This window comes from Neopsephotus bourkii, unplaced genomic scaffold, assembly GCF_033783945.1.
Source record: "Neopsephotus bourkii isolate Nb327-2 ecotype Australia unplaced genomic scaffold, CSIRO-AGI_Nbou_v1 NB_1376, whole genome shotgun sequence".
NCBI lineage: Eukaryota > Metazoa > Chordata > Aves > Psittaciformes > Psittacidae > Neopsephotus > Neopsephotus bourkii.
The window spans coordinates 76,706-95,964 of NW_026901855.1; the positions used below are offsets into that span (position 1 = coordinate 76,706).

The following is a 19,259-nucleotide window of genomic DNA, read 5'->3' on the forward strand; positions in this document are numbered from 1 at the left end:
TACAAGAAAGCCAGGCCACGCCACCAAATGATAGTGAGGGAGTGCAGAATCCTCGAAGGGGGAACTAAAGCAAATTCCAAACATCAGTGCAGAAACTGTACTCAGAATGGCAATTATTCTGTTCACACAGCTGCAGCAACAAGTATGTCAAGCATCAAGTTAAAACAGGATACCTGCCATGTTGGTTGATAATTTTAAGAATTTTTTTCACCTTAAAATACTATAATACAGAAACAGATCATGATAGTATTCTGAACAAAGAATAAAAACACAAAACAGATGAAACGTTTAAATATCATTAACACAATCAAATCTTTGAAGTGTTTTGCTATCTAAGTTTGCTATCAGAGATGTCAAAATAATATCAGAAAGAGCATGGTGACTGACAGAATATGTCAATTTCAGAAAGCTACTTCAGCCTGTACAATATATGCTCAAAGTTGGGGCAGACTAAAAGAGAGATGAGCATTATTTCTTGTATCCACGCAACCATTATTATACTATTCACACATACTACCCATTGCCACATCATCATTAACAGACTAGCGCAATAAGGAAAAAGTTGCAATCAGGTTACATGAAGAGGACTGAATATCCCTGCTGATTACAAATGACAGCTGATTTTTTTCAGTCAGGCCTGCACTTAGAAAATGCACTAACTCAGAGGATAAGTGAACACTCCTTGGAAGCAGGAGGGTCAAACTCAGTGCTACTTTTGTCACATCCCATATGCAAGCAAATCAACACAGTCTAATTGTTTCCCTTGATCTATCACCACATACCTTCACTATGCCATTTTAAATATTCCTCAAAAATAGATAAGCACATACCTACTGTATCATTAACTCGACACTGAGTTAAAAGGTGCCCACCAGGTATTACACAGCACAGTGAACTGAACCACACATCTGCAGGCACTGATACATCCATACGCTGATGCTGGCTTTGAAACTAATTCTGTTGGTCTACTACGGGAAAACGAGATCTAACCTAGAAGAATAGGGCTTTAAATGTGTTCTGTTTGACAGCAGGCTCAAGTATTCTTGTTTCCTCAAGAACCACATTCAGCTGAATTTCTACTCACCATCATCAAAGTTCCTAATAAACTAACACTGGTATATTAGATACTCATAAGTAAACAAAAATTAATTTCAAGCAGATCACTTCATAATTCTCTTTCATTGACACCATTATGGTCTTGGACATGTGGGAAGTCTTGGTTATCAGCTTCACTTACCAGTCTGGGTCTCTGCTTTTGGCATACCTTCCAAAAAAATAGCTTTTCTGCTCCTTTTATCCTCCCCTCTTTGAACATATTGTTTTCACCATTGTGAGCCCTCTTTTAATTTGCTCCAGCAACACTCAACACAAGGAAAGACCACCTTGGACAATGAGTCCTGTCTTCTGCAAAAGACATTAAGTCTGGCAGGGTCTCAAGAAAAGCTATTTAACCACAGACCATCAAATACTCTTGCCCCCATGCCTTTCAGTCCACAACAAACTTAAAAGCCAGTAGTGAACTGCTACAGCCATAGCTAAAATATGCCAGAGGAAAAAAGTGGGAGACACTAAAGACAATCCTTGACATCTTCAATTCCCTGCTATTGCAGGATCATACTTAGATTCAATTTTCAAATATTGCTAGTTAACAGACCATGTCCATGTTACAGGAACCACCCATGGGTCTTCGCCATTCTTGTTTGAGGGAAATTCCTTCCTGACCTCAAATCTGGACATGGATTGAACACTAAGAGCATGTCCATGACGTTTTTATTCAAGACCTTTTTAAACCACTGAGAGTTAGACCAAGCTTTGAAGTATAACATTTTTTTGCTGTTCTCCACTGACAGCTGACTCCACCACAGCCTAATTCAAGCCAGGGAAGTTTGTAAATTTTTTTTAATTTCATGCCAAGCAAACAGGTTTTAAAGAACTCCCCACACCCCCATTCTAATTTTTAAAGTATTAAACAAAGCACTCCAAGCCAGGTGGAAAAAGAATTCTACACACTACTTAACAGTCACCCTTTAACATCAGTGCCCAATCAACTGGTGCTTCATAAGCTCATTAAGTGATGGTGCAAAATGTACCAACCAAATACTATCTCATCTTAAATACAGGTAACACTTTCCATGCTAGCCATATTAGGAGACAAATTATCAACATGCTACCAGAGGCCATTAATTATATCATGAATTACATGCAGTGCTGTGATGCATATAAAACCCTCACAATTAGGAGAACTGAATTAAAAGTGCAATATACAGCTTTTAGGGATCAGCCAATTCCTAGACATTGACCTGGGAAGCTATGTCCAAGGTATTTATTATAACTTCCATATTCTGTAAAGAAGCTTAAACATACAAGTTTGTGGGTTTTTTTGGTACTGGAAGTTTGCTGTTTCAAAGTAAATTGTTTTCCAATTGCTCACCACTATACATCAATATAATGCTATAAGCCATCACTTTTCATGGTATAATGATGATAATACATTTGAAATTCTTTGATTAAACCATTTGAGTAATGGCAAAAAGATCGGACCTTTCTAAACATAAAAATACAATGAATCAACATGTCATCTAAAGAAATGGCACAAACGTCATTTGATGTGATCACATCAAACACTATCCATCATTCATCTGTAAATCCACTTCATTATATCTAATACAACCTCCAAGTATTAACAATCAGCCTTGGAAAAAAGACAGTCTTTTAGCAGCAATCTATCACATGACAAATAAAAGTATCTACAGCTTGGGTGGAAAGTAAGAATTGAATTTCTTTTGGATCAAAATTTAAACTTATTTTTCAGTTTAGGAAATTGAAAAACAGTATGATCTTGATTTAACTAACAGGTATATAACAGAACTCATTCTAAAGAAGGGGAGAGGTAGAGGTGACTTGACTTACCTTATGTTTTTTAATTTCTGGTTGGTAAATCTATTCTTCCAAGAGCAGCCCTCTCAGAAAATTACAATTTCAGTTCCCCTCCTCCTAAGAAGTGAGATAACTTCTGACATCTTTACAAAGACACTATCACTATTTTGACAACAATTCTGTACTCTGAGCCAAATAAAAAAAACCCTGTATGATGAAAATGTAACAAATATCACATCTTGAAGGAAAGCAGCATTCATATCCTCCTGCTTGGAACTAGACAACGAAACTAAAGTCATATTAATACTGGATAAATATTTAATACCTTTAAGTAAAGAAAGATTATTAACACTATGACATTGCTATTTTAGAAAAAAATACTCACAAAATGGTCACTAAAATAATTTTGCTAAGAAAAAGTGATATGTACATGTTATAAAACATTGAAAACAGGCAATTTTTCAGCACTGAATCTATTTTTCACTCAATTAAAAAAGCTGGTTGTAATCTGAATACTCCTCTATAGGATTACATTCCCTAAAGGCACCATCACCAGGAAAAGAAAAATAAAATTACCCTATATTAATCCAACAAATACATAAGATGACAGAAAACAAGAAAATCATATCTTCAGAACTGCAAGGAAACATATATGCCTTGGAAACCATTTGAGTGAAAGGATACAAGTTTTGGTATAATGGTATTAATGATTTCAATGCACGGCTTGCATTTATAGCTGTTGCACGAACCATAATAGGAAGAATTTTTCCATTCACAATAGCACCATCAAAGAGTGGACCAAAAAATGGAACCTGAACAAAAAATTAAGAAATTCAATATAAAGCAAGATCTTAGCTATAACAATTAGCAATCAACATTAACAATAGAGCACTCAAATATATCTTTTTTTCCCCTTCTCATTGCTAGATAATCAGACCAGTTATTGTGCTCCATGACAGACCTTTTCTCTTGTGGAAATATACAGCCATATAACTGCTTGATATCCTTGGTAACAGATAACACAGCATTTGAAGAAAATTAAACAACCATTTGAATGCCATGTCTCATCAAAGCTAATTTCCAACATTTGCTGCCAAAATCTTAGGAACAGTCATACATACGATGTTTATGAGGTTCAAAGGTTAAATGACAATACTGTAGGTAGCAGTAAGCAAAAGGAATAATTACTAACATTTTTAAGTAATATTTATCATGGCTTTAGATAGAACATGTGCATAAGGACCAACTCAATGTGCAACTGCCATACAATTGCTGGTGGACATACCCTCAGCTTCCATTTTCTTTTATTTTTCTATCTGTTTTTCTTCCTTTCTATGGTATCCATAGAAATGGATTGTAAGCCCTTTACAGGAGAAATCTGTGGTGAAAGTTCAGCCTCTTTAAACCCTAAGTGGAAGGCCTTATTTGTGAGATCAATAGAAAACCTTGTTGTTTATTATAGGTAGCACCCAAACAGTTTACAGAACAGATGAATCTTACGTTTTGGCAATAATTTCTCTCTGATCAAGCATAACTGTCCAATTAAAAAAACCACAAAAGAAACCAAAACAAAACCCTCTATTAAATATCTTAATTTCCTGTATGTGTGAATAAAGTTCTGCAGTTGCTAGCATAAGGCATGTGAAGAAGAGCAAAGTTTATGTATCAGGTCAGCAAAGGGAGCAGAGTGTACACTAAATATTCTTCCTGATCAGATGAAACCAATGCTGCAAAGGGATTTTAGATCCCGGTATTATTTTCTCCATCAGTCATTTAACATAGTTTTGAGAACACTAAAATCTGACAGGAGGCACATCTTTCATATACAAGGACCTCTTCATGGACTAACAACAATACCTGCTCTTACTTTTCTTTTCCTTTTTAACCTGCACACTTCCAATAATACAACTCTTTATATTTAAAATAGTAAAAGCAATATTAAAACTATGCATAACCAGCAATAACAAGACCATGTACTGTGTATCATTTCATGCCTATTGTCAGACAAAGGCTGTCATCCTATAGGGGAATCCTATTTCCGTCATACCTCATTTATTACTGTTACTGCTTCTAGAAAGAATATTTGAAGTATAGACATTTATGGCAAGTGGCTTCACACACAGAACGTATTATTTAAATGATTATGCAGAATATTCTAGCTTTGTTTCCAGTTTATGGTGTTAGCAGATATGCTTGACAGTATCAGGCCTTTACAATTTCAAGTTACTGGTTTTACTATGAATTGTGCTCTTCCTCTTCCTTCAACCACCACTGCAACTGTCAATGTTAAAGACACATCACCTTGTTGGATCTATGTATTACAGCAAAAACTCAAATTATGAACAAAATTCACTTGATATAAAATATACAAATGAAATGTGAAAGAAACCAAAACCACCTTACCTCAGGCTTTTTCATGATCTGGATACTGAACATATGATTTTTCATGGGATAGATAACTATAAGAACATCACCAAATTCTGTTGGAATTATTCCTCTTCTATAATCCCGAGTATGCTCTGACCAGACGATGTGTACTTCATCGTTTCCCAAATGTCTTAGCTGGAAAAGTAGGGATAAAACCCCATCACTTTGAATACATTATATAGCTAAACAGCTGTACTAAATGCTTGCACTTCAAAAGAACAAACCCACTAAAAAGAAATGAAGAAAAATGAATAAAATAACCAATTTACACTATAGCTCTCTTACAATTTCCATGACAGTATTAGTTCACAGTATTGGTTTGTATTACAGATTTTTAAACACTGGTACCAGTGTCTATTTAAATTAACAGATATGTCAATATCTGTTTTCTAGTGAATGTTGAAATTTTGCTGATATTCTCAAAAATGCAGAGTAATTAATCTTATTTATTAGAATGCTTTCAAGACTGCCATCACAAACAGGCAGTAAATTACTGAATTATATATGAACTTTTAAAGTATATGAATGAATTTGTTTAAAAGCTGCATATCCAAGCAGTCTTTAACTTCATCATTTTAATTCCAAACTGCCTACTACTACCAAAAACCTAAAAAAATCCACAAAAACAAAACCAAAGAAGCCCCTCAAAAACCACTCCACTCCTGAAAAATCCCAAATAGTTCTTGACTTGGCTCATAATGGCCAAATGGATTTCTCAAAATGCATGCTGTACCCTCAGCTGTAATCATATAACCAGATTAAGGAGTATCTTGAACTCTTTGGAATCATCTGCACTAAAGCTCCAAAATGCTCCTTCTGCTAAACATTACCATCTGATAAATAAATGTTAACATCATGGAGAGAGTCTTTCCATATACTGATCAAATATGTTCAGATTATTAAATGTGAGTTTCTTTCCTGTAAAGGCTATTTCTGAAAATTCAAGTTGGAATCACATTTTTTTTCCTCCTTGTGTATCACCAGTTATAGCTGACAGTTGTCTTTACCCACAGTTAACACTTTGCACAGCTTTAGATAGGTAGAATTTGTCAAACAATTGTCTTGATAGTATTCAAAGGACAGCACTGTGAACAGGTAACATGCAGACACTAACCTGAGCGCTTACAGGAAGTTATTCTATATAAAAAGGCAACAATTTTCTGAACTCATTTACAGAATGTAACTGCACTTTAAATAACAGCAAAACAAACATGCAGTCATGAGAGAAATGTCATTGCAAGTATTCACTTGTTTAGATTACAAAACCTCCTGGAATGCTATTTTTGTCTTATCTGAAAGCTTACACAGGTCATCCAGCAGTAGAGTTAAACAAACAAACAAATAACCAAAAAAGAAACAGGAAAAAAAAAAGCTACCTCTTCTCTGCTACCTTGAAATTGTGTAAGACAGAAAAACAAGGTGTTGGACTGGGCAAAGGATAGATAGCATCAATACCCTAAATCTTGTCTGATGCTCAACAAGTCATTTGTTTTGCCTGGACCAGATAATAGATACATCTAATCTACAATGATTGCAGCTCATTCAAAGTGAGCTGTTCTTGCTTCTTTTCTTAGATGGCTGAATTACTTTGAACAACACTCAGTTAGGGATGATCTTGTGCCAACTGTAAACGCAGCCCACAAAACAATTGGCTAGAACAACTTTCACTAAGCAGCGTTTTATTTGACTGGACTAGAACAAAACCAGGCAGCAACCTGAATGACTGATGTGCAATATGCAAACACCAGCTGCAGAAATCTTGGATGACACCCAACAATGACAAACATCATAAAAGACAACCAACTCTGGAATTGTTCCTGAGGGCCTGAACCTTTCATACTTTCAGTGATGAAGTGACAGTCAAACTATCTGTTGAAATGTGACCATGTTGCTGTCTCTCCTTTAGGTTTCAATGAGCAGAGGTGGATGAAGGTAGGACAGCTCTCCTGCAAGCAAAGCAAACATTTGGAGAATCTATTATTTACTGTAATTGTTACACCAAAGGAGAGCCAGAGCCTGACCTCTTTTAGCTGGATTCTTCATGTCTTTGTACTGAATTGGAAGTATCCTAGAATTCATGTCCTGGACACAAGTGGGACAAAGATACTGAGCTACAATCACCTCTGCTTAGTAAAACCTAAAAGAGAGACAGCAACATGGTTCCCCAAGAAGTTGTGTTCTCAATGTTATCTAAAAGAATCAGATTTGGTGCACACAGAATAAACAGATGCTGAGACTGAAATCTGTATCACTGGTTACTCAAAGCTAACCACCAGTTGTGTAAACCACTACATCTTCACACTAATTTCCTGACCTTGTCTTCTTAAATTTACAACTTCCTATGTGCCTATAGTAAGCAAAACACAGTGCAAATCCTCATTAGAGATGTAAAGCACATCGATAATATAAATAATAAAAAGCTCTAAAATAATGTTATACTTCAAGTAACCTGTAATAAGCTATAGCTGAAACACCTGGAAATACAGGTTACACACCAGTATTCTAAAATGCTAAATACTGCATAAATGCAGGTCAAACTGCTCTAGAGAGTTTATTATCTAAGTATAAGGCAAAACAAAATGGACAGGGACAAATGCAAAGGAACTGTAAAAAACGCATTAAAGCTTAGAAGAATATCTTTTATGGCAGCACTCTTCAAGAATGAAAGTGTCAAGGCCAGAGAAAGGAAGGTTCAGCAATCAAAACAACAGTTAAGGATATAATAGGTTAATTTCCAACAATGTAAGAATCCTGAAAGTGGGCCAAATTAAAGATGATTTTAGGTTATGGATACAAGTGACAGGCACAATGGTCGTGTTATCCGTGGTGATCCAGAAAGGTGGCAATGAGAGAGATTAAGAGCTCTGCTTTAGCAATTTTAAACCTGAGCTGTCGGGAAGACAGCCCTGAGGAGATATCAGAGACAAACAGATTTTTTTGTAGGCTCGCTTTGAAACTCTACTCCATTAAAACAAATATATAAAAATGACCAACTGTTAGGTTACCTGAAATTTCAAATTTAACTCAAAATACTTTAAAATATTCTTACTCTATAGCCATCACCATGTGTCAGCTCTCCTAATACATTTATGTTAACTGAATACAAAAGAAATGTGAAATAAATATAACCAGGAGGGATGATCAAATCTAATTTTGATACATTAGTGTCATATGCTGTACATGTTACAATAGCAGCCAGACTTAATACTAAGCTGCAGGCTATACTGAAATTTCCAAATGGCAGATTGTTCTAAGTGATACCAAGTATAATTGAAGTAATAAACGATAGTAAAAGCAAAGCACGCTGTCAGGAAGAATTTAAGTATTTACTTTTTAAAATTAAATGAGTTAGGTTTGGAAAGGCAAGACAAGTGAAATAATGCAGGGCTCAATTTACAGAAAATTCCTTTTATTTATCTGTTACATTAACCCTTGAACTCTTGCCAAATTACTGTAATTTCTAATACCTACTTACCTAAAGGAGGGAGAAAAAAGGCTATTACGTTTTCTTATGATACAACAGCTAGCCCCAACTTTTTTTCTTCAAAATGAAAGTGTTTATTATAAAAAGAATGGAAGGAGCAGAAACATCTGAAGTAATGGCTTAATGCAGCTACTTTCGCCCATTAAATGTAAGCAGCACTGCTGTCTACAGCATTATGTATCCTCTAGTTGAATTTATCACATAACTTTGTGTCTACAACTACGGTGTGTTTTGTTTTGGGCTTTTTGGGGGTTGGTTTTTTGTTTGTTTGGTGTGGGTTTTTTTCTTTTGTGGTTTGGTTTGTGTGTGTGTGTTGTGTTCTGTTTCTGCTTTTGTTTTTTATAAGCAGCACATTTACGTAATTGCATCTCCAAATGAAGTCATACTACATACATACATCTATAAACCTTCGAGTTCCAAATACCTGTTAATACCACAATAAAAAAACAAAAAAGTTATAAACACTGGGAGCTATAAATCTTTTATGTGGTTAGGAAAATTATCAAGCATAACCTAGGATCATGAATTAGTATTCCAATCATTAACCACATTACTACTTTTTATTTACATATCTTGTGTGTAACATTCTCACCTACAACTCCTCCACTCCTTTATCAGGTTAAGGAAGGAAGTGCTAGACAGGGGATAAGCTGTAGAGGCACATACATGAGCTTTCTCATTCTGTGAACTGAGTCTTCACAGTTTCATTTAATCCTGATTACATTCTTTGCAAGTTTATTCTTGTAAGGGTAGTGTAACTACTTCTTACTCTGACATTCAATTCTAAGAAAACCAAAATGGATTGCATTATCAGCATTAAATTTGAATTTACTATTTGCAAATTAAATACCTATTTTGTATATGTATTTCAATGTTATGTTCCTTTACATATTCAGATTTTTTTTATCTGTTCTCTGTGAATTCATGGCTTGCTCTTGTTCATATCTTCAGAAACAGATGCGTATGAGGTATCCAAGACACTTAGAAGTTTTATTGACTACTCTGTAAGACTGATGGAAAATAAGTTTAAATTGGCTTAGCCTCCGAAACAGCAGAATCTTGATTTTGCAGTGGCTCGACTGGCAGGAAGAAGTTTTGTTTTAATTTAATTTAATTTCCATTTATAAGATGAACCTATCATGCACCTCTAGGCACATTTAAAATATAAAAAACAGCAGCAGTTCTAAGCCAACTACTGCAATTTTGCTTGGTTTTCTCCTATTGAATGAAACAGACAAAGAAAGCACATGAAAGACCTGTAGAGATGCTCAAAACTCAAGTTTCTCTGGAGGTCACAAACAGTGAATGCACTCAGAACAATTCAACTGTAACACACACAGCTCTCAAATGATTTTCAGGTCCCCTGTAACGTGTGAGAGATGGACAGGATCTCAACACATTCCTTTTGCTCATGTGTTTGATCTAAGCAGCACAAGTAGTTGTACTACTAGTAAAAGAATTAAGCCTGTTTTCCTATTCATGTCTCCCTGATACCACTTGCTGGTTTCTCCTAAGATGAAAACTTGAGTTCATGCTTTTCTCACATTTGGGATGATTTGCATAGCCTCTCTCTCTCTGGTGCTGGTTCCTTAATGTCTAATGCTTCTTCTCATGCAGTTTTTACCTGTGGAGTATGAGCACTAAGAGCCTCTCTCACTCTATGTCTTTTACTTAGCCTATCCTCATAAAACATACATTAAATGAACACCTTGAAACATGTCTCTTACTAAATTTGATTGAATTGGGGCAAAAGGTGTGAGCGAAGGGAGGACAGACATAAAAGAAGACTCTCAAGCCTCCATTCATGGAGAAATCAGGCTTAAAAAGAACAAAAACTATACACAGAAGAAGAAAGGTAAGGAAAGTAAGTCACACAGAAATAAAGTAGCTTCATTACACAGCCCATCAGGAGCTGAGCTACAGATATAATCCCAATCTTTTGATACACTATGCATCCATATAGTATAGCATCCATGCAGACCTCAAATATTCCAAATTACTGACAAAGAAGGAGAGAAGCAGGCCTGGGGCAAGCTGGAACAGTTAAAAAGTCCAGCTGACACCATTTTCACAAGCTAAATCAGAGGGTGCCCGGACAGCACTGAACCTTGCCTGTCAGGAACAGCTATAGATGATGTAGATTCAAGGTGCTCCCAGAAACAGACATCAGATCTTGCCTGTGTTCTTCTGAAGTCCACAGCATTTGCGAATTATTTATCATTAACTGATTTTCACTGTGACCTATCTTCCCCATTAACAACACTTCTTAATGCTTGCATTCAAACAGATTACAAACAAATATTGTAAGGATAATTACAAGCTGTGTTTTATAAAAAAAGTTCCTTTTAAAAATACAGAAGCCAGTAAACTTAGAAAAAATACATACACACTGTTCTATACTAGAACAATAGCAACAGTCTTGTTTTAAAGTTAGTTATTTTTGCTGTAGAACCAATTTTATAAATCATTCTACAACCTAAATATTATCCTGACTCTATTTCAGGAAATAAAGAACGGAAAGGGCCCAGCACTACAGACATAGAGAAACACCCATTTTTTAAAAAACACTTCCCCTCAAATAAACAAGCCACCAAACCAAACAACCTAAGATGCAACAGTGAGAAGTCAGAATTCATAGTCAGTCTATAGTAATAATGATAACTAGAATATTTTTTCTTCAAGTTGAACACAAAGAACGAAAAAGTCATTAATAATTGAAGTTTGCCAGAGGCATGGCTATTTCTCTTTTTACTAACTGTCTACTGTCTAATTTAATTACAAGTATTAAGCTCCATGCTAAGGTCAACCAGCTTCAGTTCCTCCAATATTACACTTCAACCAGTGCTCATTAACGTGTCTACTGAACGGATTAGCACATCTGAAGATGTATGTACGCAGGACAGGGGACAATCTAATGATAGCCAATTGTTCATTTATAATAGGACACATGTTCGAGACTGTAACTTACTATCACTAATGTGGAATTTATTAAATTCTAAAAAAATAAAAAAAATAAAAAAATGCCAATACAGCAAACCATTTTTTCTTAATGCGCCTATGAGAGATCATATCACTTCTGAGCGTCTGTGCCTACTCTGAGACAAGACACCCTATCTACAATTAACATTGTTGAATTCTTTATATTTTAAACATTTTTAAAAGGTAAAATTATGTTAATAGCCATCATGTGGCTCCTGCATGAATAAAAAGTCACGTTAGAAAGCACTCACCACATATTTACTAATTGGCATTTAAAGTCTGGAAGTACTAAAAACATGGCTCAGATGTAATGCTTTTTCTCTTGCACAGACCATTACCTCCCTGTAGTTTTCAACACTATACATGTAATCCTGACAACAGTTGCAATGATGGCAAAGATCACCAGTATCGCAAAATTAGAGATTAGCAAGTAAAAGTGTTTTATTACAATAAAGAAATTATAAAATTATATTTTATGATTTTTCAGAAAAAGTTATTTTCTTTGACTCTTAATTCCTCTAGGATTATTATAAAAAGAAAACCTGTTATTCAGAATCACCTACCTTTTTTGTTAAAGAATCATCTGAATCAGAAGGCATTCTTGTTGACACATGGAACATTACTTCTACTGTTGAGGTAGCAAAATATGGAGTGGACAATCCAGTGCTTTTGTTTTTTTGCAGTCCTCCCATGAAGCCACAATGGTTTGTGAGATTTACCTAGAAATAAAGCACAGAAAGCATTATGAGAAGGGGAAAAAAAAAAAAGATAATGAAAAAAAAAAAATCAGGTGATAAATGCATTCTTTACACTTTAAAATGTGCTTTCAACCATATTTTTTAAAGTGAAGTTACTTTTCACAACATTACAGTTACGTTTTTCTAGAACAGCTCAGACTTGCCAACTAGACTGGACATTTACTGCAGTGCAGTGGCATTCTATATTCCACTGTCACCACAGATGCTGCTGGGAAGATGAGGGTAAAAAAAAAGAAAAGGCCGTGTAAATGAGCATTTACTGCATTATTCCCTGACCAGTTGCTTACATGTGCTTTTTAAATTTTTTAAAAGTCTCCATTACTACATCAGCCTTGACCTAAGCTCTGAAAAAATCCTGAGAGGCAAAAATTTTACATCATCTTGTTACCTTCCGTATGTTTTCTTGAGAAATAGTCCTTCTTTGAATATGAAAAAAAAAATTACAGGAAACTAACTGATAATTCATAACTAAGTTTATAAGTCTTAGTTCTATGGGAAATATTTTGACCCTGAAATAAATAAGCACACTTAATGTGCTATTTCACATTTAAAACTGCCTAAGGAACGTTGAATCTCAGATGTGAATACATTTAATCTCTGCCCATATGGGATATATATATCTGTTTTGTTAGTGAAAGATTCAGAATTTAATGCTAAGAGGTTAAAATACTAGATGTCTGTCCTGGTTCCAGCTGAGACAGAGTTAATTTTCTTCCTAGCAGCTGGTGCAGTGCTGTGTTTTGGCTTCAGTCTGAGAATAGTACTGATAACACACCAGTGTTTCAGTTGTTGCTTAACAGCACTTATCCTGATCAAGGTATTTTCAGTGTCTCATGCTCTGCTCGTGAGGAGGGGAACAGTAGGAAGGAGAGACAGGACACATGACCCAAACTAACCAAAGCAGTATTCCATACCACAGCATGTCATGCCCAGTATATAAATTGGGGGGAGCTGGCCGGGAAAGGGCTGATCGCTGCTCAGGGATGGGCTGGGTATCAGTCGGCAGGTAGTGAGCAATTGCATTGTGCATCACTTGTGTTTCTTAGGTTTTATTCCTTTCTCTCTTTTCCCTATTCCTATTATTTATTAATATTATTATCTTTATTTCAATTAAACTGTTCTTATCTTGAGCCACAGGTTTTACCTTTTTCTGATTCTCTTCCCCATTCCATAGTGGGTGAGGGGATGAAGGGAAGAGGAGAAGTGAGCAAGTGGCTGTGTGGTATTTAATTGCTGGCTGGGGTTAGACCATGACAATGTCTTATCATGGAATATTAATTCAAATTAGTAACACTTTATAGTAACACTTTATTAGTAACTATACCTAATAAAGGCTAAAGGAATTAACCCATGAAAGAAGGATATCTGAAACACTAATACATTGGGTTTTTTTCTCCTGAAGAATCAGGAATGTGGAAGATAAACATCTATGCTCATGACAGTCAGCAGATTTCTAGCAGTTTTTCTGTTCCTATGGAAAATTCAGAACCATTATCCACACAGCTAATCTAGTAGTGCTCTTGTACACCTAATGATTAACACAAAAAAAATAAAAGAATGAGTAAGATGGACACTCATGTGGACATTCCTGATGAATGCCAAGTCGCAAGAGGAACAAAAAACCTGCCGTTTCTTATGCAGCCAGCCAGGAGCAGAAGCGACTCCTAAACTTCTGTGTGACTGTGCCAAGCTGAACTTTATAATGGAAGTTAATCCTGTGCAGTCAGAAAGAAAGAATGCTAAAAAAGGAAATCCTTGTAGGTGTATCAAACCAGTGACTAAAGAGCTGCAGGCCCATACAGATGACAGGGAACATAACTGTGTGAACCATTACATGTCTGCAGTAGAAGGCAGGAAAAAGGGAGCATAACAGAAGCTGACTGTTTGTACTTTTTGGATTCCCAAATTTGAGCAAAGCTCAAACTTCAGTGGATGTAACACTTAACCAGCTAACAGGGAAATCAGGGTGTCTCCTACTCAGTCCATGAATGCCTAGTACAGGACTGCACATTAAAGAATCATCTCTGCCTGTACAAACTTTCTTAAATCCAAAGAGTTTAAAATTAAATACCTAGTTTTGCTAATGAAATTAAAACCAGAATTCTTCTCTACATCTTACTTGCAAACCAGTGTATTTCAGTACTTGTGAGTAATGCTAAAGAACCAAAGACTTATCCCTAAAGGGATCTGTAACTTTGTCTGTAAACAAATTTAGGATAAAAATGTTTTAATACCTCCCAGCCAAGACCAGCTACAAAATCCTCATAGGCTTGACTTCCCCCAGTATTCGTAAGAATGGAGTGTTTATCTTCTTGTCCCTCAGCAACATAAAACACTGCAATCTTGTGTGTCTCTCGGCTGTAAAACAGAGAATGATCACTGCATGACAGTGCCTTTACTAATATGAAACCAAAATATGCAAACAATACAAACAGTACACACAGAGCATGGCTTTTGAAACACCAAAAAATACAGTGGAAGTAAAGTACAACTATATGGCTTCTTTTTTAATACCTTCTACATTTCTACATTCCCAGTCCAGCCTTTTCTAGAGCCTAAAGTTTCCCTAGACATGAACAGCATTTACCTCTTTTATCACTTCTAAGATGTAGGATGGCACTGGCAATGCCAATTACCAATGGAATAAGTGGGTTTCTGAAATGAGCAAAACCTGTAAAACAGGCAGTATTGACAGTGCACTGTCCATTAACAGTGCCTTGTGTATGCTGTGGCAAATGCATCTTACGCAACTGAACAAAGGATCTATTAGTACTATAGCAATGTCTTCTGTCAAGCTTGACCTTGGACACTGGAGCAACCAAATGTGGTTTCTCATACTTCTAAAACCTCCACTGGATTTTATTTCAACTTTTACAAAAACAATTCAAAGTTTTTAATTCTGTGCTACAATGCCAACTAGAATTCCACGTCTTCAAACACTAAAAGCATTGGAAAACAGCTAAAGAATTACCCAAAGCTTAAAATGCAGAGACTTCAATTTATCCAAGTTTTAAAACTATTCCAACTTATGCATACAAGTGTTCATAATTCTAAGTTATTTGAAGTTTGCTCTGTCTCATGATACTCTACTTGTATAGTCTTACTGTACAAATAATACCAATGTAACTTCAATACAATACCAGTAACAACTACAGTGCAAAATACATGAATAATTTATGAAACTATTTTAAAAATCAGTTCAGCTCTTACACCTGTGCAATTAGAACCATTTAAGTACAACAAATTTAAGTAAGTAGGCAGCCATTGAAAGAATTTACCATTGTCTTGAGTCCAAATTTCTGAGTTCTCGAAGTAACTTTTCATTTTTCTTCAGGAGATGAAAGCTCCTTCTAAATAGAGAAATTTATAACTATTACATCACCTGTTCACCAATGGATACAGAACAGCACAAGAATGACAAAAGAACATTTCCAAGTCCATTTAAGAACAACTGGCAAATGCTTTTGCCTTTTCAATAGTACTTTCTTACATAAAATATAAAGACATCTTTTAAAAATATATACAAGCAATTTTATTTTTTTTTTTACTCCAGGAAATCTCCATTATAGCCCCAAGTACAACCTTTACTTCTTTCCACTTTCCTCTGTTAACCTATTGCATCTAACTGCAATCAATCCGTTCTCTACAGAATACACAGAACTCCCTCTGACACATATAATAAGCTGCATGCTTTACTAGGTCATAATATATATGCTTACTGACAAAAGACACTCCCATAACCTACTGTCCTAGGGAGTTAGTGCATTAAACACAGAGCTTTTGCTATTCTGAATTTCAGAAGAGGGCAGAACATAAACTCCCTAGTCACCCATCCAGCTGTAACAATTTAAAGAAAAAACAAAACAATATGTTAGAGCAAGAAAGGCCCTTTTCATTTCTTTTAAACTGTGCTTACGATGTTTCCCACAAAACACACTGGAATGAGTTTAAAAGCAGTACTGTTCAAAACCAGACTGCCTTAAGCAATTAAAAGATACAAATAAGGGTTATAATACCAGAATTTTGTCCCATTGCAGTGATACGTCCAGTGACATACATTATTTTTGTTTTACTTCCCTTCATAGTATGAAAATACAGAATTTGACAGCTATGGCCAAAAAAAAAAAATTAAAAATTCAGAAAGGCCCTTGAAGTCTAGGATGCTAATATTTGTACATACCCTCATGTATATGCAGACATACACCTAACTACACACCCTGCAAAAATAATGTAAGCAGAGACCTTACTTTTGTAACTCAACATGGCTTGTCTGCTGTTGTTGTAAACAATACCCAAACATTGCCAATGTTGAAATAAATAGTAAAGGATGCATCTTTTTCGTTAGCTAACAGAGATGCAATGCTTTGAAGGTGCACGCAAGCATGCTTTTAGCAGGCAAAGCAGCAAGACATTGTCCAGCAACACAACAGCTGAGAACATGACACTTTCAGAGTCGAAGGGTAATGATTTTCACAGGAACATACATGGGAAGCAAAGAAACCAAAAGGTGCCCTCTTCACCCATCATAGTAACTCTTAGTACAGTTGGTGAAAGGATAATTAGAAAAGATATTACTCCTTTAATTCGCCTTCCAACACTGTTCTAAGGAAAGAATGTAAATGGCAATAAAGGCAACAGGTTCCTCCATTCTGCCTCTCTAAATGGCAGGTTGAAATACAGAAGAAAACTGCCGTTTTCCCCTTAGTTGCATATTCCCTCTTCTCTTTTGTTGGCTGGCCTGGCTTATTTTTGGCTTAACCTACTCCATGATCAACTATTACTACACATTAACAGTAACAAAATTCCTTAAGAGAATTTTCTTGAATTGCGAGTCTTTTCTTTTTACCTTTTATCCCAAGAATTCATTCCCAGTATACTGAGAAGTAACCTGCAGTAGTAAAATGCTGACTGGGGCTTTTGTGAGGTTGGCTCATCTTGCTCCATAGCCCTCATATTTAAATCATTGAAATGCTTTTCAACAAACTCCCTCTCTTCTGTGTGCTGTTTCAGAATTGCATTAATGACATCATTCTCCTGCTTCTCTGAGATGCAGACTGGTTGAGGAGCAGGAATGTTGAGTGAGACACCAGTTCTCTGTAAGCATTCAGGGCTTGTAACACCTAAATACTGCAGGAGTTCATCAAGGGCATCTTCTTCATCCCTAATTGTATCCCATGTTGGCACAGTGTCTCTAAATTTCCTTTTCACTTGGAGTGTAATTCCATCCCTTGCAGATACATCTTCCACATGCTCAAAAGATGAAAGAGCGTCTTCTACTTTATCTTGTTGAGCTAACGAAAGTGCAAAAGACGTTGGTTGCGAAGATCCACATAAAGATGATGGTCCATACAGAATGGCTGAATCCCATGAGTATTTGCCAGATAGATCACGTACTATAATTCTAACATTTGAATTAGCAGATGCAAGTCCAGCAGACAGCCCTCCCCCAGGCATGTCATCTTCTGCTTGGATTTGTATGCAGGACACCAGGGATGTATTGTTTAACACAAAGAACTGAAGATTTGGGTTCTCAAAAAGTTCAGGAGAAAGCTCGGGGCTTTCACTGTAGGGATTGTCGTTGTTTTCACACACTTGACTAGTTAGCATAGCAGGACCTCCACTCATAGGATAGTGGCCTAAGTGGTTGACTAGATGTGTTATCACAGTACGAGCAGCAACAGAAATTAATCCTTGTTGCATGTGAGTTTTCACTGTGAGAGAAAGAACATAGGTTTTAAAAGGAGAGTTCAGAAAACAACACTGAGATTCACGTATTTCTTTTGATCTCTTCTCCTTCGTGAGTTTTAAACAAATGATGAGCACTGCAAGGTTAGTCCAACTCAGTAATAGAAAACAGGTACTCTGATCAACACTGGTCTCATATAAATAGCATGAAAAAACATCAGATAGTTAAAGAAACATCCTCATTATTTTACAGCCCAGAATACCGCCTTTACCATAGCTTTTTAATCAGCATACTTCTTCTGAAATACACGATTTCTTAATCTAGTGAAAATAAATCTTAAATTGCTGATGAAGTAGAGAACATAATTGTGTTGCAAGAAGTCCATTTTCAATTGCAATGGATTTTTATATTTATACACATCATTACATTGAGAAAGACAAAGGAACAAAGATGTACAAAGCCTCTAATCCATCTTAATTTCTCTGGGGAGCCCATAGCTGTAGGTTAGGTTAAGAATAGTACTGGATGATTTTAAAGTACCAAATCAAAGACCAGGCTACCTATACTGAACACAGTCTAACAGTAGCTAAATTTTCACAAAGCAAATCTCATTCTCCAACTGCATTTTAAGAAGTTTCAGGCTGGAAAAACTTTGAGGGAGAAAGAGAAGTTAATCGTGCCTATCTTAACGTGACATTCATCTTGTGAGATGCACTGGTATTTCAACATAGTGTTGCCACCTCCTTCTTTGTTGCATACTTTCCATGTGCATGCAACATTACCTAAATTCACAGAAGTAATTTCTTAATGTTTATACCACACTCTTGCTAACCCAGTAATTCATTGGTTTTGGATTTTTCTATGAAATCCACTCTACATTACCCATGAAGTAGACAGGTGGTCAGAGTGACTGTCAGTCAGGCTACCCTCAACTAGATCAGGGTATCCACTGAAAAACCCATACACAAAAGTATTACGCTGCAGAATATCACAGGCAGAAAACAAAAGATTAACATGGCAAAGCACATATTTCTGCAGCCTTTCTCCT

The 19,259-nt window shown here is 35.9% G+C and overlaps 1 protein-coding gene across 3 annotated transcripts in view; it reads right to left on the bottom strand.

The window, feature by feature from the left end:
• Window positions 1–19,259, bottom strand: part of RALGAPA1 (Ral GTPase activating protein catalytic subunit alpha 1) — a 134,924-nt gene that overhangs the window by 29,513 nt on the left and 86,152 nt on the right. For all 3 annotated transcript variants that reach the window (XM_061367302.1, XM_061367305.1, XM_061367304.1), the window contains 6 exons: window positions 17,372–18,236; window positions 15,804–15,875; window positions 14,760–14,883; window positions 12,331–12,486; window positions 5,281–5,439; window positions 3,562–3,689 (listed from right to left, as the gene is read on the bottom strand). In XM_061367302.1, coding sequence (XP_061223286.1) covers window positions 3,562–3,689; window positions 5,281–5,439; window positions 12,331–12,486; window positions 14,760–14,883; window positions 15,804–15,875; window positions 17,372–18,236 — 1,504 coding nt within the window. The remainder of the gene's footprint in view (window positions 1–3,561; window positions 3,690–5,280; window positions 5,440–12,330; window positions 12,487–14,759; window positions 14,884–15,803; window positions 15,876–17,371; window positions 18,237–19,259) is intronic.